Source organism: Oculina patagonica, chromosome 7 (genome assembly GCF_052425735.1).
Source record: "Oculina patagonica isolate OP01 chromosome 7, crgOcupat, whole genome shotgun sequence".
Taxonomy (NCBI): Eukaryota; Metazoa; Cnidaria; class Anthozoa; order Scleractinia; family Oculinidae; genus Oculina; species Oculina patagonica.
In genome coordinates, this window is record NC_135764.1 from 7,484,019 (window position 1) to 7,511,984 (window position 27,966).

A 27,966-nucleotide genomic window follows, 5' to 3' on the forward strand; every position below is an offset into this window, starting at 1 on the left:
AAAATAAACGTCCAAACTTTACCAAAACAAAGTACATATAAAAAATAATAATTAATTAAAAAAATATGGTTACTTAATATCTTATCTTAACCACTTGCCATTAAAATTTATTCAAAAAGTAAAATAAGCTCGGGCATTTCTTGCTTTCAGTATTTCGTACACCTTTAGCCTAATATTACATGCGTTAATGCCACACCCTCGGACGTACGGCTGTTAGGGGCACGGGGGATTCCTGATTACCGTCTTCACTTTCTTAGGCCTCGTCTACCTGTGTACATTTTCCTTTGTTTTTGTTTGTTTGTTTGTTTTGTTATATTTTCGCTTCTTGGTTATTCGTAAACTACTAAGCCACCGAAATCGCGTCCCAAGAAAATTATTTTTTTAAAGTGGTATTCGAAAACGCAGAATTACCGTTTTCGCGTGAAAAGTCGGGAAAAGTTTGAATGCGATAAAAGAAAAAGGTATACGAGTTGATGAGGCCTATGTCACTTCCCAGCAAGCCACAGAGACTTGTTTTACCCCGCACAAAATAATGGGCGACCGGAAAAAACATTCCTGGCTTTTTAAGATGTTTACAGCTACGTTTTTTTCTCCATTACTGTTTCGTTCTTCCTTATTTTCCACCATAAGTGGGATTCTGGAAGGTAGTTGTCGCCTGTTTGAAGATGGGATTCTCACCCTGCAAAACAAAACCGAGACAGCTTGTAAGTCTGCCAACAGGACGCTTGAAGTTCGTCGTTCATATTCCTTTCCTATCATCCCCCAATCATAGCCATCTTTGTTTCTTATTGGTTATTATTAAAATGTAAAGCCTGCGTCGAGCCAAGTGGTCCATACTTCCGGAGCTTATCCCGGTTTCCGTAACATTAAGCGACTAGGACTATTTCTATTCCCCCTAGATGGGATTCTAGTCCATCGTAGGGTTGCCCCCTAGTATTATTTCGCCGTTGCCCGTTTATACGCATATTGGATAGAGGCACTATGAGAGTAAATTGTCTTGCCCAAAACCATAGACATCTTGTAAGTCTGCCCACAGAACGTTTAAGTTTTGAAGGTCGTCGTTCATATTCCAATAAAAAAACAAATTTCTATTCTCCCCAATCATGGCCATCTTTGTTTCTTATAAGCTATCATCCCAGGTTTACGTCAATGTAAAAAAAATTCTGTACAAAAAACTAAGACTGTCACCCGGTGTTAGCTTAAATCCCCTTTCTCAAAAGTGTAGTAAACAGGAACGGCTCCAACAATGATTCATTAAATGGAAACTTTATGAAATTTACTAAGTTGACAAGCACATCAATTTCTTCAAAGAATTCTTCTACAGAGACCTACAGTAAATGCCGTTTTTAGCCAACACCTGAACAGGCATTCAACATTTTAATAACCCACTTACCGTGTCCCACTGAGCATTCTGTCTTTCCTTTTCAAACTTGGCAAATTCTCGTCGGTCCTGCAATATTAAAAAAACAAATATCGCAAACGAGCCACTTCAGAATTCGTCAATGATCCTAGCAATGAACACTAAACGATTTGCACTGAGGTCTCTGCATTACAGAGACGTTGCAAATTCACATAGTTTATACGATATGAATACTTTACGTCAGTTGGGCAAAAAGTGCCGTTAGCTACAAGAGAGCTCCCACCCTCCACCTCCAAGTAGTAAAACAAACCTGGATAGTAGCGAGCAGTTTCCATATAAGGAGCAGAGCCAGACCCACTCCCAGTACTCCTCCGACAACTCCCAGAATGACGGCCAGTGCTTCCGCTTCTTTGGGACAAACTAAGGATAAAAACACAAAATAATCTGGATTAGTAAGCGACAGACTTCTACACAACCTAAAAAATGTCAAGGAACATCATTCGCTAAATATTCGCTTTCCTAACACGTATTAGTTTTCTCTCAGCGGAACAGACTTTATCTCGGTTTTCAACGCCATATTGACGGGTAGGCAACGCGGTTAGAAATTACAACGCTTGTATAGGAATCCGACGGCAAATATTTTTTTCAAAAATTAATTTCTGGACAACTTATGAATTGAAAAGTTATTATACAAGGCAAAAGTTTTTATTCACTAATTATGAAGGATGTAGCTGGGCTAGAAAGCGTTCAGTTGTGTTTTTAATTTTTCCGTACGTTTGTCTATAACTTTTTTTTTCCCGCGAACCGCGTCAATTTGCGGAATATACACAAATGTATGGAAAATTTAAAACGTAACTGAACGCTTTTGTAGCCCAGCTACATCTTTCAAACTTGGTGAATGCTTACTATCTTAACTTCACGATTCATAAGTTGTCCAGAAAACAATTTTTAAAAAAAATATTTGCCGTCGGATTCCAATACAAACACTGAAATTTATTACCGCGTTGCCTACCCGCCAAAATGGCATCGAAAATCGTGATTAGGTCTATTAGGCCCAGCGCACAACCTAATGTCAATTGCACTGGATTATGGAATTTAGAGGTTGTAGAAGGAAAACAGGACAAGCCTGAGTAAAAACTTTGAAGCACCAAGCTCTACTGCCACGATTTTGAAAGGAACATACAACAACATGTCGGGCCAGCGATCAACAATTCTTAAAAACAATTCTCAAAGGTGAGCTACAGAAGATGTTTGATAATGCTCATAAACAATTTCTTTATTGGCGATTCAGTCTTATTCTGACCGCAGTAAATAAGTCTAGCGCGTACCTTTCTCCCGCTGTACCGATATCTCAATATCTTTGCCAGGATTTTCTTTGTAACTGAAGCTGAATGAGCAGTCATCATCGTCCTTAAACGTGCACCTCTCTCCCATTTCTGATAACAAAACGACAAATAAGTCAATTTAATTAGTAAACTGAACGAATATACAAACACTGGTCAAAGAAGGCAGGCAATTTAGCAGAATAGAAAACCTCAACAAAAACAAACATCAGCAATAAAAGTGAAACATCATGGCGAGAAAGGTTTTCTAAGACTGAAACTTTTAAACAGTCAGACGCTACAGTGAGATTGTTTAATTCTAAACAAACTGTGAACTGTGAAAATGAAATTCAGTCGCATCAGTTACACGAGACACTTCATGATGTTTACATAGCGACAATGCCTTCAGTTTTTTTCGAGCTTCGAGCCTTACCAGGAGTGAGTTCATCGACTTCATTGACCTTGAAATCTTTGCAGCGCGTCTTGCAGTCCTCAGCACTTATTACACCACTCTTAAACACTAAGCATTGTACGCAGTCTTTGTTGAGGGAACATTTTCCCGCGCAGCTCTGAAAAAGACAAACAGAGAAAAAGATTTAGTTTTGTGAGCCATGTGGAAAGAGAAAAAAACTGTCTAGATGTACATCCTTTATATTACTATCAATGTCTTATTTCTCCTTACAATATCAATGCATTGTAAAGTCAGGTAATGAGAAGAAAGAAAATCATCAATAACGGGTTGTTGTCTTATCTCTTTTACGGCCGTTATTTGGGGTCGTCACGCAACGGAAGAAGCGTTGCGTGACCAAGTTCTCAAGTTTTCAGTAAGGTGACACTGACATATCGAGTTTGAAACTTTGTTCCTCATTTATAGCAGACGTTGAGCCAATACACAAAGGGTTTCCAAAATTAAAGTTATAATTAAAAATTGTGCAAGGATTTCAACAGCTGACCGTTTGTAGTTCCTGAAACGCAAAATGAAGATTTGTATACCGTGGTATGCTGAGCAAGCGATGTGTCACATACTCACCGGACATTCATCGCAGTACTTTCCTCTGTAAACAGTGGACGCGTTACAAACACAGTTGCCACACTCACACGTACCATACCCGTTACACAGCACCTGGAACGCAGATAATTGGAGTCAGGTTACTGGCGGATTCAGATGTGCTCAAAAGAAAAGGGAAGGAGGGGGTGGGGGCAAGGAGAAACATTTCTTCAGGTCTTACAATCTTTCATCAAAAAGGGAATTTACCCACCCCTCCCTTTCTACACCTCCCTCCAAGAAAAAATAAAAATACAAGTAAAAGGAGAAGTACGAAATATTTGCTAGAATTATATTATAACGCTCTAATTAATGCATTTGTTCCTCTAAAAAAGTCGTCTTATGAAGAAGCGCTTGATAAACAAGTCTACAATCATTGACAAAACATTGGCGCAGTTGCTGTTTTTCTTACTTGAAACATGAAAACGTCAACTAATTTCCCCTCTCACCCATTGCAATGTTGCGTGGCATGCAAAACAAATGTCTTCAATTGCTGCCTACTTTTTCTCACAAACTGAAACGCACAGCACGAGGAGTTCGGGCACATTGTGCTATCCAACCCTGAAACGGGGGAATGGGGGTGGGTGGCCCAACGACTTTTGTCAATGATTGTAGTTTCACAAGCAACTTCAGCACTGTCATACTTGTGATTCTGGAAACAAGTATGCGAGGTGCAGGAAAACTCAGAGTCCCAGTAGTAGGACCCGCACTAAAACTGTCTGGCGCACCACGTAGTTTGACATTCAATGGGGAACTGCATAGAAAAAGTCATTCAAATAAATCACATACTCACCCCATCCTTCATACAGCCCTCAGTACTCTTTGTGCAGCTACATGACGGGCCTGTCCAGTTACCTGAACAGCTACAATTCCCGCACACGCACTGGCCATGCTCAGGGCCTGCAAACAACAGAGAGCAAATAGAACTGTTCGGTGCACTTTATAATATCATAGTAAGCACAGTGGTGTCTTCTAAAATGAGGTGGACTACAAAAAATCCTTTCTTTTCTACCCTTGGAGGTAATATATCAAACACAAGAGACGGTCGTTCATCGGCATATCCAATCACCGAGAAGAGAGTTGAAAACACGACGCGCAGCGGAGTATTTTTGTCGAAATTCGAGGTGTTTGGATAGCCGATGAAACACTGTCTCGAGTGTTTGGTATATCTTCTCAATCGAAACAAAAAATACAGAGTATACGGAGAAATAAAATCGTTAATATCTATGCTTATTAGGACCGATTATCAAAACCTCCTTCACGGTTATGATCTTCTTTGTTTTAACTTGATTAATTCTTTATGAGTTTGGGAAGGGCAGGGCAAAAGTGAGAGTTTTGACTTTACAGTAAAAGCTCTATTAAATTCCCCTCTAGACTTAAAATTCTTTAATAAGCCACCCTCCCTCTCTATTAACCCCTTCCCCTCCCTAGATGGTAAATCATGTCAATTTATGAACAAGAAAACAGAGCAACATTTCGCTTTTTAAGTTGCTCATCCACCACATTTACTTATTATTGTTGCTATTTTGTAAAAATATCTCATTAAAAACTCTAAATAAATAAATTTCTTTAATATGAGCCGTCACTGATTCATAAATTGAAAGGAAAGAAGCCCCTAGGGCGTACTAGGCTTTTTCGGTAATTGATTTTTTTTTTTTGCTTACCACCACATATCAGATCTGTGTCCGGGTCTGAAGGACAATCATAGTTGCTACACTCACAGTATTTGCCATTGATGATTTCACCAGGACGAAGCTGAAAACACAAAACACATGACAAGGTTATAAGTGCGTATTTTAGTAAAACATAAGTAGTAAATGACAATGATATAACACAGAATCCGATTGGCTGACAACTATGCATGTTTCTATCAAGCACTTAAAAGATGGCGAAAGCATGGTAATCTAGTGCTAGTTTGCTGTTGAAGCTCTGGCCAGTAACCAAAACCAAACTTATAATTCTGGCTAATCACAAAACACACAGACAATCCAGTGAACCAATCAAACTCGAAGCAAATACATGTAGCCGGCACGAAGCGCGGGAAAAAGTACACGAAGGAGTCACGATTGGTTTTGGTTTTACTTTTAACTGCTTAACTTTTTTTTTTCTTTATTCACTTATTATCATTATTTTTATTTTTATTTTATTTTTTTTCTTAACTAATTTAGGTGGAATACCTGTAAACTAGCTGGTGTGACATTTCTGCAAAGTCACACCTTATTGCTAAGTGTATGACACATTATGACTATTATTATTGATTGGTTGAGAAAGTGTCGCGAGATTTTTTTTTTAAACAATCACCAAGCGCAGTAATACAAAACCAAACAAAAAGCGAATTGCTTTCGCCACTCAAGTGAAATTCGCCTTATTCCAACACCCTCTTCACTCCCTCCTTAACTTACATTAGTCTTTTTGCACACACAGTCGCCGCAGAGGCAGGTTCCTGATCCACTACACATCTGAGCATCTGTTGTATTGTCCCTGTGAAAAAAAAAATACACCACTGTTGAGCAATCATCGAGAGGAGACTTCAAAAACAGACAAATTTTTTTGTCTTATTTTTTTCAGGCCGCCACAATTAAGAATATTCTGGGAGAAAAACAACTGAAACAAAAGCCAGAAGTACATCTGCATTCGCAGTTTCGTGTAATTTATATTATGAAAAATAAGCATTCATTCATCTAGGATAACAGAGAAGCAACATTTTAGTTACGACCTCAAGCCCTGGTTATCGTCTGCGATGCACTCAAGTTTACGCTCGTTGTTCACAGAACACAAGGCAGTTGTCCGAAAGGTGTTACGTGAGCATGACGTCACGAGGACGCAGAAGGATGCTTTACAGTGTCTTAGTTTTCAACTCTTTAAAGGTTTATAATTGTTAGTTGTTGCGATATTTTTTGTTTAATCTCAGAAGAGCACTAGTTTAAAGGGGAACTGAATCTGAACGAAGGACAAATTGAACTTCACAATTTAGTTCAGTTGTTTCTTGAGCTAAAATTATTCCCACTGAATTAGCCATGAAATGATCAAACTTCATATTGACTCGCCAATAACTGTTACATTACTTTCTTGTTGGATGAAAATGGTTACACCCGCTTTCAGTGATGCGTGCATAAGCGGCTTTCCGTCCATATCCATCTTTCGACGTGCTAAACAAACAACACGGATCGAAATCCGCCAATCACAGCCCACTAGCACGATCTTCTGAATTTTTGGGATCATTTGCATGAAACCAACACCGGTATGCATCGGTTTTGATTGCCTCATTTCAAACAACTTTCGACAACGTCGAAAGATGACTATGGATGGAGAAAGATCTCGTCTCGGGGGGGGGCAAGGCCCGGAACGGAAAAAAGAACAAAAGGTAGCTATGCACGTAACACTGAAAGCGGGTGTAAAACGTTTTTAAAGCAGTGTGGTAACTTTTTTTTAATCAGCTTAATTTGGTAGACCATTTATGTAACGAAAATGTAGACAAAATGACCGTCTGTGTTTTAATTTTTATGGTTAACCTTGTTTTAGCTTAAAATTAGTGATGTAAAAGATCAAGCAAATCAGAGGAAACCTTGTATCTGATTTTTAACTTCTTATCAAATGTATGTTCTTCTTTATGAGTTGTAAATCAGTTTGAGTGTTATCTGTAATAATTATAGTAAATAGTTGTCATCGAAAAGATTTAGTTTTCTCGTGATAAGTTATTATTTTTACAAATCCCTGCAATTTATACTTACTTTGCAGTAGAGTTTCTATTACGAAACTTTTCTTGCAACTTTAACAAAGCAGTTTGATTCAATCTGAAGACATATTATACACAGGCAATAAACTTATTAAACTTTACGTTTAGCTTTGTTGGAACATCAACTGGAAGTATTATGGCGTTGAAAGAGTTTAGTTGAAATCCTAAGATTAAACCTGAATTAAACACTCAAATTCAATATTTTAACACCTACTTGTCTTAGTCTGGTTTTTACTTTAGACAATAGCTACAATTTGTAACGGTATCAGTTAGCTGACTCGTCCCCAGTCGTGTCTTATGCGAGTTGAGCAGTCGACTCAAGACCGACTCAAAAGACGACTGGGGACGAGTCAGATCAGTTAGTACCAGACACTTTGTAACGGTTTAGTCTATCTATTGTTCTTCGCATCATTATCACCTCAGCATGTAGTCCACATTTCTATTTTTGTCTTTGTATGCTACCTATATATATAAGGTTCTCTGCATTTATCTCAATAAACTGAAGATGGCATAAGACATGCTGAAACATGTTTTTAAAAAGTGTTTTCGTATTTTTCAAATTTGCGATTTTCTTATTGCTAACCAGAAGTTATGGAAGAAATCCTAAGATATATTTACACTTTAAATTCACATATCTGTTGGCCCTCAGCCCTGTCATTGGGGGGGGGGGGGGGGCTACTAGCAGTTCATAAAGAATTTAATGAGGGAAGTCAAGGAATATTGTACAGTCATATGTATTTCTTTAAAGCGTTACAATTTTAAGGAAATAACAATAACATTAAGTTTACAGCACTAAAGTTAGGAAAAATGACAGACTTACAAGTAGGCTGCAATGTCAGTAAATTAATCTTTTTATTTTTGTTTTAATATAAATGTAATCGTCCTCAATATCAATTTAAATGGTACTTTAAAGATTAGGAATGATTCAAGTTTAACTGTCCCGTTATTATGCTAGTAAGTCATTTGTAACATTTACGTCAATAAATAAAATGCAATTACAGCAAGGCGCCCAAAAGTGTGACCACTTTTAATTTATTCACATTCTTCCGTGCAGATTTAATCCAATCAGAAGTCAACTGGAACCTGTCCTTGGTTTCTGATTGGATGGTGGTTGCACCAAAGAATGTGAATTAATTAAAGGTGGTCACACTTTTGGGCGCCTTGCTGTAAATACGTCCGAACGACAGTCAAATTATATCGCTGTTGTTTTATTGTTAATGTTCATTAGTCAAACAAACTACGGTATGTATAAACTGTCAGATTGTTTATAAATTGGTAAAATAAACTCAAATTGATACTTTAAATCACACAAAATTTGAATTGTTAAAAAACTAATTAGCAAACTCTTAGCTCCTAAGGGATAAGTTTAAACCCTTTACTCCGGGAAACACATTGTAAATGATTGTGCTTTTTGGTAAATGCTTGTAGAAATGCTCTGATCCACAATTGTTCTGATCCTTATCTTCCAAAAATAATGTACAAGCACAAGGCTACAACGATTTCGGCATAGTTCAAAATTGTTACTGGATTTAAGCTAAAATATTCCAAACTAAAGTAGTAATCAAACCATACTTGATGCATTGGCTTTGTTCAAGTTTTGTTTCCTCAGGACACTGGCATTTCCGTCCAGCCCTGTAATGAACAAACGAACAACACAGCATGTTAAGACTTACCTTTTATTAATGAAAACTCAGCAATATTTTGTATCAACAATCATATGACAGCAACGGCCTCTAAAGTTGCAATAGGAAGGTTTTTAATTTAAATCTCGAAAGTTAACTGCTAGTGTTTTGGGTTTGCCTTTCTTGGCCATGTTATTCCAGTTTCAATTGAGTGTCGTAAAACCAAAACCAAAGTAATCACTCTTGCCAATCACAACTTAAGGAAGCACACAATCCAGTCAACCAATCAAAACTTGAAGCAAAAAAACACCTAGCCACCACTCGAAGCGCGTGAAAACGTGAGCAAACGAGGCATTGGTTTTAGTTTTACTTTTGACTGGATAAAAAAAGTAGCGCAAGTTTTTTAAACCAATCAAGTAGCCAAATAATGCAAAACCAGAATTGCTTTCCTCACTCGAGTGAAAAACCGCTCTAAAAAACACACGCTAACTACTTCACCAATCAGATACAAAACCAAAATTAATTACAACTTGCTATCGTTGGTACGAGCTGCCACTGGCTCGTTCCTTTTGTGTAGGTTCATTGCGAATGGCAATTGTAATTGCATTGCTATGGTTTTGATTTTACGACACTCAATTGAAAACTGACTTGAAAACTGACTTCAACAACACATAGACAATCTTATTGCAGTCTTACCAGTCTTTGTCGCATTTGCACAGTCCACAGGTTAATGTGCCATTTCCAGAACAGTGCGGGCTGGATTCTTCCTGCAGGAAAATATCTTCTTCAAAATAATGTTTGGCGTATAAGGGTGGTAAGGTAAAAGGTAAAGTCTGTGTCCGAGCCTAAGTGGCCCATACAGCCGGAGCTTATCCCGGTTTCTGTAGCATTAAGCGACTAGGAGTATTGTTACTCCCCACTGGATGGGATGCTAGCCCATCACAGGGTTACCCCTCAGCAGTAAATTCACCGGAACCCATTTATACACCTGGGTGGAGGGAGTATGAGGGTGGTGTAGTGGCTTAATGGTTAGATTGTTGAACTCTGGAATCCAAGTGCGAGTCCTGGCTGGGGTCATTGTGTTGTGTCCTTGGACAAGACACTTTACAGTGACTCTTTCTACTTAAGATACTGGCAAATTGTTCGGGAAACCTGACAAGTACAAAGGTGGCGTGCGGGGATTGGGACTGTGACAGACTAGAATTCCATCTTGGGGGAGCAGGGATGGCGCAGTGGTGAGAGCACTCGCCTCCCACCAATGTGGCCCGGGTTCGATTCCCGGACCCAGCGTCATACGTGGGTTGAGTTTGTTGTTGGTTTTCGTCCACGCTTCGAGGGTTTTCTCCGGGTTCTCCGGTTTTCCTCCCTCCACAAAAAATCAACACCTCTAAATTCCAATTCGATCGGGAATCCGAGGGCCACAGGTTTGTCAGTCGAAAGACTGTTATGTGCAACCCTCGTAAAGAAAGTTGATTTTTTTTTTTTTTTTTTGGGTAATGAGCATTATACTGTTAGTTACTTCAGCCATCTTGCTTCATTAATCCCTCTGGTTTGAATGGATCTTATCAAGACCTTTCTACACACATGAATAACGTGAAGCTTGCCAACTTACTGTATTCACGTCTTTTTCACATTGGCAGCTGCAGATAAAATCCAGGTTTATGTCCACATTCCCAAATGGTGTTACTAAAGAAAAGCTATGATGGAAGAAAGAAAAGAGGTAGATGTAAGTAAAGAACAAAAGGAAATGCAGTAAATTTATGACCTCATTCCATACGCAAACATTTCATGTAACTATTAATAAAATCTGACACTTAGGGACGGACCATTATTTTCTTGGAGGGGGGGATAAAAATTTTTTTTTTTTAATTTTTTTTTTTTTTTTTTCTCTTTTATATTTTTTTTTTTTTATATTTTATTTTTTGTTATACATATCGTGTTTGCAAAAAAATTATTTTGTCTTTCCAGGCCCTGCAAACAATTTTTTTCAATATTAATTTTTTCATCCCCCCCCCCTCCAAAAAAATAATGGTCCGTCCCTTATCACTTCCTTTTAATGACAACTTCATAAAATTTTGTAAAGTGTTGATGTATCTTACAGTACTGTGCAAAGTGATGGTAATGTTGAAAATTCGAAATGTGATCCCGAAAATTGAAAATGCGCTTCTGAAAAATTCGAAGTGTGTTACCGAAAATTCAAGCCTTTTTGTAAGTCTTTGGGGAAAAATACCAGGCAGCCTTTGAATTATCACGTGCATTTTGCTCGAACTTTCGTTGGGAGCTAGGAATTTTCAAATCAATAGACGATTTGAACTTTCGTTCAGAGTGCGCAGAAATTCGTTTTGTTCGAATTATGGTTTGTTTTTGTCACAATTCATACTGAACAGTCGCGGCTGTGCGCATTAGAAACATTGTTATTAAACTAAAACAGAATGGAGTATTACAGCTGAAAAATATAAAAAAAACTTGTTAAAAATTTAATCAAACTGGTTTATACCTCTTTTCCTTTAGATTACAGTCCTCCACTGTGACAGAAACCTCAAAAGATACCTACCAGAAACAAGAAGACTCTTATTATTGATTCTTTCTTCACAAGATCAGAAATAAACTGCATTATAATAATAAATTATTCAACTAAAGATTTGTTGCACTGTGGAGACGTACCTTTTGCCCGATCTGAACATTAGCACAAGTTTTTGATCCAACTTGTTTTCCATCACTGCAAACAAATAACCATTGGATTATTAGAAAATAATGGGGAAAACGTCATAGCAAAGAACTGCAAACGCATATTAAGGTAAAAAGCAACTTATTATATTAGTTGACATTAACTTATTACAATAAATTATTACACAGTTGACATTTTTTAATAAACTTTAGCTCGTTTTTCCCAAATAAATTTCTTGTGGTTTAATAAATTTAATTACTAAACTCAGGGCAAAATAAAAAAAATGTGTTTTCACGTTCTCACTCACTCAAAGTTTCTTTTAAGAAACTAACCCCATAATTATACCGAAAACAAACCTAAAATACAGTTGTTGCTTTTTTCATGAAGGGCAAACTGTCTGGATTTTTGTCAATATAAGCAAAATTTATTCCACATAACATACATGTACAACCCTTTGTGGCACTCTCAATCTTAAAATATGACGTATCTTTATTCTATTCAAAGAGCTAACTTTTGGGTTTGTTGTACATTAATACTGCATAGCAAAAGAAACACAAAGTTGATTACTTACGGACAGTAAGCTGTGTAGTTCACCTTCACACCCTCGGGTGCTGTGTCACGGATTGTCTGAGTTTGAGCAATTGTCTGCAAGAACAAATTGAATAGACCATTACCAATAAAAACTCTAGACCATTCATTGGTTGTGATGTCCAATGGCATCTACTTGTGGTATAATTATCAAAACCTACTACGCTATGTTATACAGTCGAAGCTCTCTTAAGCGGACACCCTCAGGACGCAAGAACAGTGTCCGTAACTTGAGCTGGTCGCCTTGTCTGAGAACTCGGTTCTCGTAAGTGGCCACTAAAGGTGTGTAGGTTTAGATGGCTCGCTAAGCGGGAGATTGCCTAGCTAAGCGATCACGCGGACGGACTTTGATGATGACTAAACAAGTACTTAGAATATGGTTCTGTTATTACTGTAAGCTCATTGTGAGCGAACGGCCAGATGTGAAGTTCTTTGATAACAATACGCTGTATCTGGTTATAGATAGGATAATTCCATGGGTTGTCCGCTCACAAGGATTTTACAGAATATAAGTACCATATTTTAGTGTCGTATTGTCGTCATCAAGTCCGTCCAGTGACCGCTTAGCTGGGAAGTGTCCGCGTAAGTGGCATCGTTAACCTACAGAGTCTGTAGTGGGCGCTTACGAGAACGGGGTATTCTCAACAAGGCGGCCAGCTCCAGTTACGGAGCTGTTTCGCGTCCCAAGGGTGTCCGCTTAAGAGAGCTTCGACTGTACATCCTTTGAACCACTATGGCCCAGCCCTGGAATCCTAACCCCCTAAATTAACATCCAGTAGCCTGTTTTCTGGGTCAGGTACATGGTAGGAGCTCTCACAGGGACATGGAGCTCTTACATGAATGACTCACTACTCTTTGAGAGAACAATTGAATAAACGGCATGCAGTGCATGCAGGAGCGATGACGTTTCACATAATTTTGAGGAAGTTTGTAAAAAACTCAACGTAAATAAAAGTAGCTGACACCTTGTGGTGATAACTGTTATCCAATTGAGTAATAAGAAGCAATGTTGGTGACTGTCTAAATAGAAGCAGGACTGATGGAAAAAATAAATACAGTAGTTATTAATTCACAGGCCAAGGATATAAAGAAATAATACATTTTCTTGGAGACACAGTGTTGCGTTATTTGTAGTGTGTGACATCCGATTAACGGACATAGGGGCGAGAGGCGGGAGTTAGCTTTTAAGCTGCGGGAAGCGGGAGGTTCAGACGGTCTCTTGTTTCTGCTTGTGCAGCGGCCCTGATAAGAATAGAATGTCAATATTACACATTATAAAATTGGTCTCTTCCCCTTATACATTGTAGTCATCTGACTCACGGGAGTATTTTGCTTTTATTCTACACGGCGATTCTTTTAGTTAACTTGATTTCTGTTTGATCGCCTTAACAGAGTGAAAGAGCCGCGCCCATCGTGTGATGACAATAAGCAATTTCCTGACATCATCTTTTAAAAAAAACAACGGAAACAATTTCCCTAGCCCTCAAAATTGTGGCAACTGCTACACAAGAGGGCCAGTAGAATTACGAGCTTATGGGAGCTGCTATACTGTCTACTGCTTTCTAATAGTTATTTACCTCATAAGCATCTCTAATGAGCTGTACAATGTTAGAAGAATCTTCACTCAATAAATCAACTACAGCTCCAGATTCCTTGCCAAAGAAATTGACTAATTCCTATAGAAAAGGTAAAATGAAATTGGGTGCTGATCAGTCTTTGTAAGCAACATGTGATGTACATTAAAAAAAATCAGGATTGGATGAGAACAGAAGAATTACAACATTACTGCAAGGTGCCTGAAAAAAACACTGGGCTCCAGAAGACTTTGCCAAACCCATGACCTCTAGCCTGCACTGTTGGTGTGTACCCAAGAAATTGCAAAATTTGTAGTGACAAAATGATTCTTGCACTTTTTCTTAATTTCTCACTCGAATAACCCGTTAATCTACTGTTTTGTGAGTGTGTTTAGGATATTTTTGAAGTCCCTTCTTGTATACTTCAACTCGTGGAATTCCTACCCTTTTATATACCTACAGCCTGAAATACATGTAGGTACCCCTTTCAGGTGGAATCTCACTATATAGTCCACTATAGGGAGTGTCCCACTCGGACCATCAAGGTAAGATCATACTGTACCTTGTATTGATTGTACTCCTGCACCTTCGTCTTGTTGATAGCAAAGATTGGTGACAACTGCTCATCAATTAACTTCTGCTTGAGGAAACCTGGAGATGGGTAGTCCTGTGTAATGTGTAATATTAATTATTAATTATAACTAATAAGTGTAACAAAGATGATTAATTAGGAATTGAATCAGATACCAATATCAGTTACCAATTATAGCCTGGAAGCTACAGTAGCCTGTTCTAGGTGTTCAGTTATTGGGGCACATTGCAAAAAAACAGTGAGCGACAATAAAATAAAAACTGGAAAAAAACTACCTGGGAGCAGGCTCACGTTAGGGGAACACGGATGAACACTGCAAAAATAGGCAGGAGTCGGGGGCTTTGCTCATAACTCTCAATTGTGATTTGCTCATCACAAATGTGCAGGCTAGTATTATTAGTATAACATGTTCTACTAGGAAAACATTTATTTAATAGATCTTTGCTTTACTGACAGTGACATATTAAATAAATATTTTTAGTCAGTGAAACCTGTATCCCTCTTTACTTTGGACTTAGTCACATGAACTTGTTGGCTGTCAAAAGTGCATTATATCACTTTACATACAATAAGAATAGCTTAGAATAAATAAAATTAACTGTCGCTGACCAAGTAAAATTCACCTGTAGACATACAAAGAACTCTCCCCCATTTTCAAAAGTGCTTAAAAGAAATAAGACCCCCTTTTTATAAGAGCTTATATGTATGGTACCGGTATTTTATTGTTAAAGAACAAATCTGCTTTCATGATTCAAGCAAACCCACCAAAGGATCACAACACCAAAAGAACCACACACAGAAACCATACCCTATCCCGTCGCACATAAGTATAATAACCCACATACAGTATGGGAGCTCTCCCCTTGGAGTAACAATGCCTTACCATTAACGTTGATGCCATGTATTTGCCGCTTCTTGTGTGACAGTGACCATCATTTGGCGTGACAACTCCACCAAGCTATAACAACAAGGAATACAATTTTATTAATACAGTCAAATGTCCCAGTGTGATGTCTTCTCAGTAAGCAGCCACTTCACTTGATCCGACCTCACTAGGGCATCAGTTGGGTAATGACATGACTTTCAACCCTGATCAGATTGTTCTTGTAAGCAACTTTTCAGGTCCATGGTCGCTCAGAGGTTTGACTGTATCAAGAAAATTAAATTGTACTAAAAGATTTAAAGTTAGCCTGCCAAGAAAGAGAAGTTATTTTCAACAAAATTATGCATCATTATAATAGTCACTTGGATAATTTTGCAGAACAATTAAGGTCTAAATTTTACAGAAAACTGCATCAGAGGCCACTCATGGAGCCACTGATTTACCTTTTCACACTTTTTGGCACTTTAACAAATCCACATATAATTTTATGAGAATCAATCACAAAGTAATGAAGCTACCTACCAAGCCATCTCCAGCAAAATGGTAATTAGCGTCTGTAATGACAATAACTAATCTTCTGGCAGACTGCTTGTCCACCCAACCAATTTCCTGCAAGTACATAACACAAAATTTATATTGAAGCCAGAAATATCAATTAATCCTGCAATACATATTTGTGTATTGCATGATAAATGCAATTTAACAAAATATAGCTATATAACTACTCTCAAAATAAATCCGACAAGGTGGCAGCATTCTTACCGAGCCACAGACTGCGATCTGCATCAAGGCATCCATTGTTCCTTCAGGATTGTCAACATTCCCTGAAATGTTCACTTGCCTTATAGCGCTCTGGTTGAAATTAAAAAGAGTACAGTGAGTTTGGTGGTATACCATGACTGAAATAAATCATTGTCTATGATTCATGAAATGTGCACTTTAAATATCCTACTTTTTCTTTGAATTACAGTTAACCCCAAACTTGATTGTTACTGACAGTTTTATTATCCATCCTGAACCAATTCTTGTTGGTGAGCAAAACCACCTTTTGGGCTGGTGGTTTAAAATTTTAAGCCCAGGCCAAAAAAGGATGAGAGTTGTTGAGAGTTGGCTCTCATGAGAGTTTCTGTCAACTATCATCGACTATCATCAACCCGGGCCAAACGTAAATGAGAGTCCTTCAAACTCTCATCGACTCTCAAGGACATTTGAGTACGTTCAAAGTCAATAAGAGTGCATGAGAGTTTTAGGCCAAACAAGCTTAAGAGCGAGAGTTTAAACTCTCATCACCTCTCATCCTTGTTTGGCCAGGGCTTTATAATATTATTATTGTTTTAACCTCACGAAAAAACTGGAAAACTGGAAACTGCATTTGATGTACCAAAATCTCTCCAAATAAATTATTACTAGATGTGTTTTAAAAACACACACACACTGAGGCCTGACCTTTTGTAAGTGACCACCTTTCATTAGCAACTTTATACACAGGCTTGACATTTTGGGCGGTTGCTTAAATTAAAATAGGTTTGACTGTATATTCATATGGTTTTCTACTCCTGGAAAGAAAATTTGAATTTATACACAGGTATGTTTTGCCACAATAAATTCCCCCCAATCCCGAAAATAAGTTGTAAAAACAATTAATATTTACTTCAAATTCAGCATAGTTTGGGGTCAGTTTCAACTGATTAATGAAACCAAATGCTGGAACAGAAACAGGTTTTGCAGCTGTTGGATCCAGAGGATGAGCCAACCTGCGGAGAGTTATAGAAAAAGTCAAATAAACTTCAAAAAGAAACTTTCATACTGTGACAAGGGAAAGTTACAGATAATTATTAAAACAGTCAACTAAACTTTAAAAAAGAAGCAACTGTCTTTTCTGTGAAAAAAAAAGGGGGGAGGGTAGAGGGAGGGAATTAAAGGCAGAAAACGGAGGAAAGAGTCGGAGTCCAGGACATTAACCACAGGGTTCGTACACTTTTCAGGCCAGAGATTCAAGGACTTTTCAAGGACTTTCCAGGACTCTTCTTGGAAATTTCAAGGACATTTTATTCGAAATTTACCTCTTGCCCAAGCAAAATGTTTCTGTTAAAACCTACCTTTTCGGTAATTAACTTCAAAGCCTTAAAAGCATTGGAATTTTTTAAATCTCGTTCAATAAAAAAATCAAGTACTTTCAAGGACTGAAAACCAATTTCAAGTACTTTCAAGGCCTTGAAATTAACTCCTACTAAAATTCAAGGGTTAATTTCAAGGGGCTTTTAAACTTCGAACCCTGTAACCATTAGGCCACCAGCAGTGGTATGTCATTATTGTACTGTAAGACAAAGAGTTCTTACCTTGCAGGTTCAGTGGCAATGTAAGGAGCAACTGGCTTGTCCACAAAGCCCCCAAATCCAAGACGAAATCTGGTGGTGATGTTTTTCATTTCTTTCGCTGTCAAGAGAAGCAGAGTGACTTTGTTACATCAATGTAATGGCTGATGAAAAAGTAATTCTGTACCATGTGAATCTGTACAATGGGGTGACCCTATTCGGCAGAATGGCGGAATGACAAAACGGTGATGGGATATTGCCCTGACCAACAAACAAAAGCTAACCGCAAGCAAACCAAAGTCAAAGCTAGCTGCAAGAAAACCAGTTTGAAGCTAACCACAAGCAAACCAGGGTGAAGCTAGCCGCAAGCAACCTAGTCACATTCCGTCATTCCGCCATTCTGCCAAATAGGGTCACCTGTACAATAAGGAGTGCTGCTGTTTCATACCTATTTGCTGACCAAGGGATGGAAACTTCTTAAGATCTTCTACCATGGAGCCAGATAAATCCATCAGGTAATACAAGTCTACAGGATAATTTTCAGGCATCTTAACATCTACCTTGATGGTTGCTGGTTGACCTACCAAAAAAAATATGCTTGAGTTGTATGTAGAACTACATGTACAGTATGAAGAAAACAGGGGGTGAGTTCTGCTGTACCACGACCCCATAAACATGTAAAAGGGACATGGATGCTCATCGCCTTACTAAGAATGTTTAATCTTGAAAGGACCCATTTACATGCACATGTAGGGTTGCAAACCCAGTGGAGGGGGAGGGGGGATTTCAAGTGACAGGGATGATTGAATGGGGGCAATAATCATGCAAGACCCAAAAAAAACCCTGAACCAAAAATTAACCCCCAAGAAATCCCATGCTGAATTTCTGACCTTTAAATTTCCAGAAAGGGGGAATGATATAACAAATAGAAAAGCATTACAAACACGTTTGTTGGTACCGTACTTTATTCACAGAACTATGCAGCCAAGGCACTACCACAAACCTTTAGATTGTTTTTAATACCCCCAAAAATCTCTACAATACAATCAAAATCACATAAAATCCCGACTACCCTCCCCTGGGGTCGCCAACATGTGAAGATATTAAAAAAACTTTGTCATACTGGTGTTGGCGGTCTAGACGGATCAGCATGAAGAATGGTTTAATTTAGACTGAGGTAAAAGAATATTGAGCCATGCCCAGATTTGTCTCCTAAAGGAACCCATCAATGTGTTTGCTGTTCAGCTTCATTCACAGGTGGGGGAAGTCTGGGGACAGTCCATCAAGAGTATAACTACAAATCTGCAGATTGAAGTTAATTACCTGGTCTAAGAGACAGAGTTAAATTCTGTGGTGTAACTTTCACATCTTCATCAAGTGGTTTACTCTGCAAGGAATTAAAAAGCAAAATGTGGTTAGAAAACTTGTTTAAAGAATTAGAAACACATTACGACGTCATTTCTATGGTGTACAAGAGTGTCAAGAGTGTAGACTGTGGGAAAGTCGGGCTGATTTGTTAACTGTCTCAAATTTTGAGCAACAAATCTTCTGTCAAAAATGGCTCATAATTAAAGGAGTTATCCACATAAAGCTGTAGTTCCAACTTACCTCATGTGTAACATAATCAGATTTAGGATTTGCTATTTTCTTGCATCCATTTCTTGTATGGTTCTTAATATCATCACAACGTGCTCTTGGCTGCTCCAACCATACATACTCCTGTTTGCGCAGAAAAATACAGCTAATGTTTAATAAATGAGCAGCAGTGTTTTATCAAGTCTAAAACATGAGGCGCAGCCGAGTGTTTTAGACTTGATATAACACAAACTGCAGAATTTATTGAACGGCTTAAAAATCTTCTGATGTAGATCAACTCATTGCACTTGCACTAATATTTAGATTTGGGGTTATTTTGGCCTAGAAAATTGGACGTAAAATTTAGCTGGATCTTTATCAGATATAAAGACACTCATTAAACATTAATTTCTTTTGTATTTTCTTTATGAATTATTAAATAAATGAGTTTTTTAATTGAATTTAAAATTATGGGAGATGCCTAATAAATACTAGAATTGGGTATTTAAATAGATGCCTACTAATTACCCAATTATTATCAGTATAATAATATATAACAGAAGCATTATATGCTTCTGTATATAACTATAACAAAATCCTCAAATCTGATGGGTTCTTAGCATGCCCTATTTTCACCAAATTGGAGCATGCACAGCTAAAGTGTCCAATAACAAAGTTCACGTGCTGTGTATCATGCACTCTTTATTTGGTTCCTCCTTGATATTCCTAAAATCTTCAGTTTTAAAAATGGCTTTTTTTGCCGTACTGAGGATAAATCCTCAACAGGGTTCGCTTGTCCATTTTTTCCCTCGATATAGGATTTCCTGTCATTCAATTGTGTCTGTAATCATACTCGTGATGAAACAAATCAGACTCCTACTATGTGGTTCTCCAATTTTGTTAATCACTTGACGTATGATTACAGACCAAATTGGACTCCACTCAGTCCTATTACCATTATTTATTATTATTATTGTACATGTATTACAGTATTTCATTTTTAATAGTTATTAGTCCGAAACCTCTGTAAATGATAGTTACAAGTGACTTTCAAATTTAAAAGCAAATTAAAAGAGGGTAGCAAAGGGGGTGTTGTGATCCCGTTTCACGCACAAATCTTAACCAAATTCATGCGTCACATACACTTGAAACAGCAGAATTCACTAATCACGTGTGCCATGCCAGGCCGACCGCCACCTGACCTTTATTACAAACCAACAAAAACCATACATGTACATCGTATCACAGGGAAAAATGCACTGGAAAGCAAAAAAAATACTGCACAAGAAAATCTTAGGGGGGGGGGGGAAAAGGTCAGCAAGGGGACGCAAAACACTGCCCGCCAAAAGTCACGACCCTTCCCAGGTCCCAGCGGGTGTGAGAAAACTCCATTTTCGTTTCACTCAGCCAGTGGAAAATAACACTTTCTAGCTAGTTAAGGTATAATTTTTGCCCTATTTTCAAGCATCATGGACTAATTTTTGCCCTTTTCACATGTCACGTATAAATCCTATGCTACCCTCTTAAAACCTACCGCATCTTCACACCAGGAGCATGGTGGGTCAATATTTTGTATACAGGCTCCACATGACGATTCTATTGTTGTGCAATCAGGAACACCTAGAAAGTAACAAGATAATTAAATTATGCAAAAAATTCTGGCAAGGTTATTAATTTGATAACAGTCTTACTAGTTAGTGTCTAGGTGAGTCAGGGAGTTGACGAGCTACACATACTGCTTTCTGTAACTATTCACCAAAGAGTGGTATATGGTACTGGTATATAATTTTTATCTGGGGGAGTGTACACATGGACCAAAATGCCCCCTCCCCCTCCCCCCTCTCCACACACGCACACATAGTGATGGAGCTTGGACAATGAAGTAACTTGGTGTAACTTGCTACTCGCCCTTGTTGGGAAGCTACAGTAGTCCACTGTAAGTTATAATGTGCAGTTCCAGAAAATATCCATACCCACCACATGGAAGGTCAATGGAAATTCTGAGGGGGTGGGGAGGGGTTTTCAATGGCCAAAATTTTAAAGGAAAGTATGGAAATTATCCAGGAGGGGTGGGGGATTTGACCCAAAAAGCCTTCTGTAGGAGGGGTATGGATATTTTCTGGAACAACATAATGCCCGAAGGTCCCCCCCCCCCCCAAGGCCCGACCAGCACCCAAACCCAGGCCGGTTTAAGCCCCCCCCCCCCCCCCCGCATAGCCCCCCGGGGCCCACACCGGAAACAAAAAATACATCCAGTAAGCCCCCCCACGGAAAGCCCCCCCTACCGGATGACAGTACTGAACAGGGCTGGGGCCACGTCGACACCCCCCGAGGCCGACGTCCCCCAAGCCCTCCCGAAAAAGCCCCCCGCAAAGCCCACCCAAAAACCCTGGTTGTATAAGCCCAGGGCTTATAACCGGAATTCTACGGTATGCCAAGTCCAATGAGCTAAGCCTCGGACCACCACATGTCCAACAGATTTATATACAAGTATTAATTTTTTTGAGCAACATTGACCTCAAATTATATCTGTTTAAATCAAATTTGTGCAACATTAAAAAAAGAACTAGCTGTTTCAACAGCAAAAATACGGATAATACAAATTATCTGTTCAAAAATCAATAATAGCAGATGATATTTATAACGGAAAAAAATTGCTATAAAGTAAACTTTTTAATCATTTTCAGTAGTTATTATGAAAATTTTACCACAATGAATAATTTTCTAATTAATGAAATTATAATTTTGTTCAGTGTATCAGTAAAGCCTTAGCTTGTCCTTGCCCAACAAAAGTAAATTACACAAAACTGAAAACTGCTGTATTTCCCTTTCAAAGGAGTTGATTCCATGTTTGAACTAGTGTCATATCGAATGCAAGAAACAATGCTTAAAAAATGTCAAAAAATTAAATACAAGAGGAAGTACTTTATTCTTCTTTCAAATATAGAAAACACCGAATTAGCATGCTAATTAAAAATTAAATCAAATCAAACAAAGTAACTTTAACTAATAACTACAAAATACACGATCATATTGATTTATACATTAAATTTGTTTTTAACGTAATTTTAGTACCAGGCAAATTGAGCTAAATTGGAAAAGTACAGTAAATTTTTGTGACTCTCATTTCAGTTAAACTGTAAACTTCTCTATTTTTTTCCTTGCTAAATATTTGTTTTACTGTTTTTTTTTTCTGTTCAGTACTAAAACCAATAATTATGTAAATGCTTACTTCTGATTGGAAAGAAGTTGAAAACGTTTTTGGGAAAATGGACTTTTTTATCAGGGAAAAAGAAATATTCCGCGCTTACTTCTGACATAAAACAATATAATTTCATGCCATCAAAAATTTGTATTTCCCTACCCCCCACAGAGGAATTCTGATAACTTTAAATTCAAACTTCTTAAAAAACTTTTCCAAAATCAAAATAAAACAATAAGTCCTTTTCCTTTTATAGCTTGTTTTGATTTTTTGCTTAAATATTCCTTCTAGATAATGCGACTATTAGCAATACTGACACCTGTCCGAGATATTTTCATAATTTAAACATCTATGAAATCGCCTTTTCTTTCTAACAAAGAACTTTATAAATTTGCATTTGCTTCAAAAATTATTACTTATGACAGCAGGCTATAATAATACATGTATCATACATTTTGCAAATTTACGCAAAGGTACGAAGCCACTGAGCTTTTGTTTGTAAAAAATAGCAATGCTGAAATTGGGGGTCATTTGAGAAAAAGGCGAGAAAATTTGAAGTGTTTTCTCGATCTCTCTGTAATCAAAATATCTATGGAGAACCGCATTAAAATAAGGATTTAAAACATACCGCAAACGCCAAGAAACAGACCCCAAAGAAAAACACACAATTTTATGGAGAGAGCACCCATTTTCCTGCAAAGAAGACAAAAAAATAAAATTGAGAGTTATCCATGACAGAACGAAAGGTTTAATTCACAAGACAGACATGAAGATAATTGCTCTGCGTTAGTTTATTATACTGACTATTATCCGAATTTAAATTAACGCAGAAAGCAAAGCTCACGCCATCCTCGGAGACCCAGGGGCAGTTAGTGGGGGCGGGGAAAAGTCTATACGGGCGAAAAAAAAATCGGCGAAGAAAAGTCAAGAACGAAAAAAATAGCCCCTGGGGACAACCTCTTACCGGACCAGTTCCAAAAGGACGCCGTCGTTCTGGCTTCTGATTGGTGCCAGAAAACCTTTGTTATTTTCTGCCCAATCAGAGAGCAGCAAGACCAGGAGTCGTTTCGTGTGTTCTTACACGGACAGATACACGAAGCCCAGTTGGTCGCCATGTTTTCTGTTCGATGAAGCTACAGCTGTAGGAGAAAAGTTGCAGTCACAGATGTAGGGGAAATCGTTCGGCATATCTGCAAGAAACTTACGCGAAATACCCTGGATCTTCGTAGGTATCGTACACACACCAATTAACTGATGTCGATATATAAACTTGAACGTGTTTCGAAATTCGCTTTCTTTGGCTGGACGAACAGTTTCTTTCTCCTGCTTCCTCGCATCACTTGCTGTGACTGAAAGTGTGTCAATGCAGAGTATTTTTTTTTATTGCACGGGCCAGGCAGGTATGTCAAGCAACGGACAGCTTCGTGTACGAGTGCACCAATGCTATCGAGCGCCATGTGAGTACTTGTTCACAATGAGTAATATTCATTTGGAAGAAAATTGCCATGACGGTCGAGTCTATTCTTTTGTTAATAAAAAGAGAAAGAGAAACCTTGTGGTCAAGTTTCTGAAATTATTTAAATTTGTCAAATATTATTTTACCCCTTCAGGTTCCTCAGTATGTATATAGAGGTACATACATGTACTATCTTGGAGAGTATGGTACATATTTACATAGTGAAGTTTTGCCTGTAAGAGCCTAGAAGATTAACAACTCACAGCCTGAAATTTACCATTTAGACACCCATTTTTATAAGAACCAATTCTATCTAAAATTTGGAAAATATTCTTATTTGGTAGGCAAGTATTATTTTCATTATTCCCCAGTGTGAAATACTACCTCTTTGTGGTTGACTGCACCAAAGTGGCTCATTAAATATCTACCACTAGTCACCTAAACTTTGGGAATAACTCCTATTACTTATATTTGGCTATCAACCTGTGTTCACATGTAAAAAAAGTGAAATTGTACAAATAACTACTTTATTTCCTTACCTCAAATGCTACATTCAAAGTGTAAATATGGCAGCCCTGTTTTATACTTTACAAAACTGCTTTGTTGCATGCCCCTGTAACTTGCATACCTTATCTTTCAAATATGAATATTGTCAATTACCCCAGTAAAAGCATCATACATGATGAATGAATTTCCAGTAAATTTGTATGGCCTGATAGACAACAAGGATTTGAATCCAAAGGACTGTGTCAAGCACAGATAAGTCACTCTTGCTTGGAATTGGACAAGGAATGTACGAATTGTTTGGAAAAAGTCTTTATTGAAATGCATTTCCCTGGAAGATCTCAAAAAAAATTAAATCGTCAAAGCAGATGAAAGAATGGGAATGCAATGCCATCACATTGCATTCTAAGAGGTAAATGTAGACTCTAGTACAGTTTAATACTTGTTCCACCTAGTACAATGTTCATCAGTTTGGCTTTGAGGTTGTGTGTTATTGTTTTGAAGTGACAATACTGTTTAAAACAAAAAATGGCTGCAAAGGCAAATGGGTGGCCTTTTTAAGGCAAAAAAATTACACAAACGCCTGATGTTCTACACCTTGTTGGTCTTTCTCCTTTTCTTGTTTGAACACAAAAAAGGTTTGTTTTAAGATCTTTATGTTTTGTTTACATGTTTCATGATTGCAGTTGCTAAAAACATCACATCAATCCTGGCAGTAAACAGGATATTTCTCACAGGGAACTACAATGTAGGGTTAACTTCTACAAGCCTTGTAGGTCAAAAGCAGAGCATCTGGGATTTACTTACTGGGATGTCATAGGTTCATTGCATGTTGGGAGATTTGAAATTACAAGTTTGCCTGTGTCACTGACTGAAAAATCACTATGATCATTGAATTGCCAGGCATGTTTCTATCACTGTGCAGCACAGCTCGAGTTAAAAATATAACAGTGGCACCTGATCCTGGTATGAACAACATACCCGGTATGTAAATAACATGAGTATCAGGCCTCCCTTCCTGATACTCAGGCTAGTATGTAAATACATCAGTGATCATTTTCACCTGAACTCTGAAGTTCAAAACCCAAAGATTGCTTTTTTGCTGTCATCAATCATAATAATGGCAATAACCCACAAGCCTTAAAAAACAAAAAAAAGCCAACAGATTTGACCTGGTTTAAATGTCTCCCGTGACTGGTCCGCTTAAATGATTGACAGTAGCAAAAACTGTAAACCGGTTTAGGGGTTGACCGAGCTGAGTTCATGTTACGGAAAAGCACAGTAGACATACAGTATCTCAATCTGTATTAGCAAAATGAAGACGTCATTGTTTTTCAAAGGCATTTTGAAAACCACTTGTCAATCAATCAATTTACTTCATCCCATTTATCATCACACATAGACTGAGCTAGACACAGGCTATAAATTGTTTTTAGTTATACAGCTAAAAACACTACATCTCAAAAAACAGTCAGGTCCATTGATGAGGAGTCTATTAAAACGGCAGACATTGGTATATACAGTGGTTTGGAAGAATTCTGTGACTCAACATCATTAATTATAATAATATTGATTTTAATTGTGCAATTTTCATAAATAATAATCATTTGCACTTTACAAAATTAAAATGTCATTTCACGAATAAAAATCAATAGATAAGATTTAATAAACAAGTTAAGCTTATAAATAAGTGCATTTACATTAAGCTTCATTTGCACGTTTATGCCAGGGGAAAAAACCCGAATTACATCATGAAATTCACTGTTCTCAAAGAAGTTAAGCTGAAGAAAGTTGTGCTCCTCTCGTACACTAAGCTGTCCGTTGCTTGACATACCTGCCTGGCCCGTGCAATAAAAAAAAAATACTCTGCATTGACACAGTTTCAGTCACAGCAAGTGATGCGAGGAAGCAGGAGAAAGAAACTGTTCGTCCAGCCAAAGAAAGCGAATTTCGAAACACGTTCAAGTTTATATATCGACATCAGTTAATCGGTGTGTGTACGATACCTACGAAGATCCAGGGTATTTCGCGTAAGTTTCTTGCAGATATGCCGAACGATTTCCCCTACATCTGTGACTGCAACTTTTCTCCTACAGCTGTAGCTTCATCGAACAGAAAACATGGCGACCAACTGGGCTTCGTGTATCTGTCCGTGTAAGAACACACGAAACGACTCCTGGTCTTGCTGCTCTCTGATTGGGCAGAAAATAACAAAGGTTTTCTGGCACCAATCAGAAGCCAGAACGACGGCGTCCTTTTGGAACTGGTCCGGTAAGAGGTTGTCCCCAGGGGCTATTTTTTTTCGTTCTTGACTTTTCTTCGCCGATTTTTTTTTTCGCCCGTATAGACTTTTCCCCGCCCCCACTAACTGCCCCTGGGTCTCCGAGGATGAGCTCACGCTAGCGCGAAAGCATTGTAGTAATTCTTGATGAGAATGTTCTAAATAAAACATTACAACGCCATACAATGAAAACCACACTCTCAGGTTGAATGAAGTCCGTAGTAATGTGTGTTTATTCGCACTGTTGACTTGCTTGGCAAATTACGCGACAATATCAGAGCTGCCTGTACATTTATTTCTCAGTTTATTCCAGACAGAGACGAAAATTAGAAAAATTAATCTACAGCGCCCGAAGCTAAGCTTGAACTTCCGATCGGCAAACCACACTAATTTTACTTTTCCTTATTTTACAACTGCAGGAACAAATTCCCCAGAACAACAAGTCAAACATAAGTCAGCATAATTTGACAACAAACCACTCTTTGTTTCATGAAAACTGGGAAAACCTACCTTTATAGCAGTTTGAGAGGAGAATAAAGCGACATAAAGGGACGAGCGAGGATTATGTCCGCGGGCACGCGCTTTCGTTTTGTCGCCCGGCAGCAAGTTCTTGTATCAATGAAATTACACTCCCTGTGTGGATTGACTTTTGTGGTTCGTTTTAGGTGAATAAATTAACTCCTTACCGGTTAATTACAAATCAAATATACACACGCAGCTGGCGCTTTCAATGGAAAGCTGATTCCACAATGTTTTGGTGACAGTTGTAAATATTTTTCCAAGGCGAATTAAGTTCAAAGTTGAGTTTCAGGTCGACAAAATGTCCATTTAGGAGCACGCTGGAGAGGTTTGTTGACAATCTTATGCCGTCGGCAATGAACAAAAACTATCAAAGCCGTGTTTATGAAAGACCAATAGTGTTATGAACACCTAATGTGAGAAACATAAAGCTGAATGCCGAAGAAATAGGATTATATTGTAAAGAATTAGGAATACCGAACGCGCTACAAAACGCGATGACCACAAAGTCATGTTGTTGATAAAAATCCTTTTCATGTAGTATTTTAACAAAACCCTGAATCACCAACAAACGCCTAAAGTGTTATCAGATTTTAAAGACTCACCTGCGGCAACCCGTGGCGACTTTTCTTTGCAATCACACGAGCAGATAAAAAACAGAATTTGTGAGCGTCGCCGGAAACTCACAAATTTCTCCCATTCCCACCGAAGGCGTCACGCACTA

At 38.1% G+C, this 27,966-nt stretch overlaps 1 protein-coding gene across 3 annotated transcripts; it reads right to left on the reverse strand.

The window, feature by feature from the left end:
* Window positions 1-595: 595 nt before the first annotated feature.
* Window positions 596-27,961, reverse strand: LOC144661379 (integrin beta-PS-like). 3 transcript variants are annotated; one of them, XM_078522115.1, is made up of 29 exons: window positions 27,848-27,961; window positions 23,111-23,175; window positions 20,815-20,900; window positions 19,314-19,424; window positions 19,029-19,092; window positions 18,154-18,285; window positions 17,730-17,826; window positions 17,042-17,144; window positions 16,153-16,242; window positions 15,913-15,999; window positions 15,391-15,465; window positions 14,478-14,582; window positions 13,919-14,017; window positions 12,325-12,398; window positions 11,750-11,804; window positions 11,583-11,635; window positions 10,698-10,782; window positions 9,782-9,852; window positions 9,036-9,095; window positions 7,459-7,521; window positions 6,130-6,208; window positions 5,392-5,482; window positions 4,521-4,627; window positions 3,713-3,805; window positions 3,116-3,251; window positions 2,689-2,796; window positions 1,671-1,780; window positions 1,394-1,450; window positions 596-679 (listed from the first exon to the last, which is right to left on the reverse strand). In XM_078522115.1, exons 2-29 carry the CDS (start codon window positions 23,169-23,171, stop codon window positions 614-616), a joined length of 2,418 nt encoding a protein of 805 aa, XP_078378241.1. In that variant the 5' UTR covers window positions 23,172-23,175; window positions 27,848-27,961; the 3' UTR covers window positions 596-613. The 3 variants fall into 3 exon arrangements, with proteins under 3 accessions (XP_078378241.1, XP_078378242.1, XP_078378243.1); XM_078522116.1 differs by lacking the exon at window positions 27,848-27,961 and adding an exon at window positions 27,234-27,603; XM_078522117.1 differs by lacking the exon at window positions 7,459-7,521.
* Window positions 27,962-27,966: the final 5 nt, after the last annotated feature.

What these genes read in the sequence shown, in the direction of transcription:
- LOC144661379 (XM_078522115.1), bottom strand. Translation starts at nt 23,171, where the DNA reads ATGGGTGCTCTCTCCATAAAATTGTGTGTTTTTCTTTGGGGTCTGTTT. An exon ending in ATTGCCACTGAACCTGCAAG is followed by an intron (nt 17,145 to 17,729) that starts GTAAGAACTCTT and finishes AACTCTCCGCAG; the next exon opens with GTTGGCTCATCCTCTGGATC. An exon ending in AGTACTGCGATGAATGTCCG is followed by an intron (nt 3,252 to 3,712) that starts GTGAGTATGTGA and finishes TGTCTTTTTCAG; the next exon opens with AGCTGCGCGGGAAAATGTTC.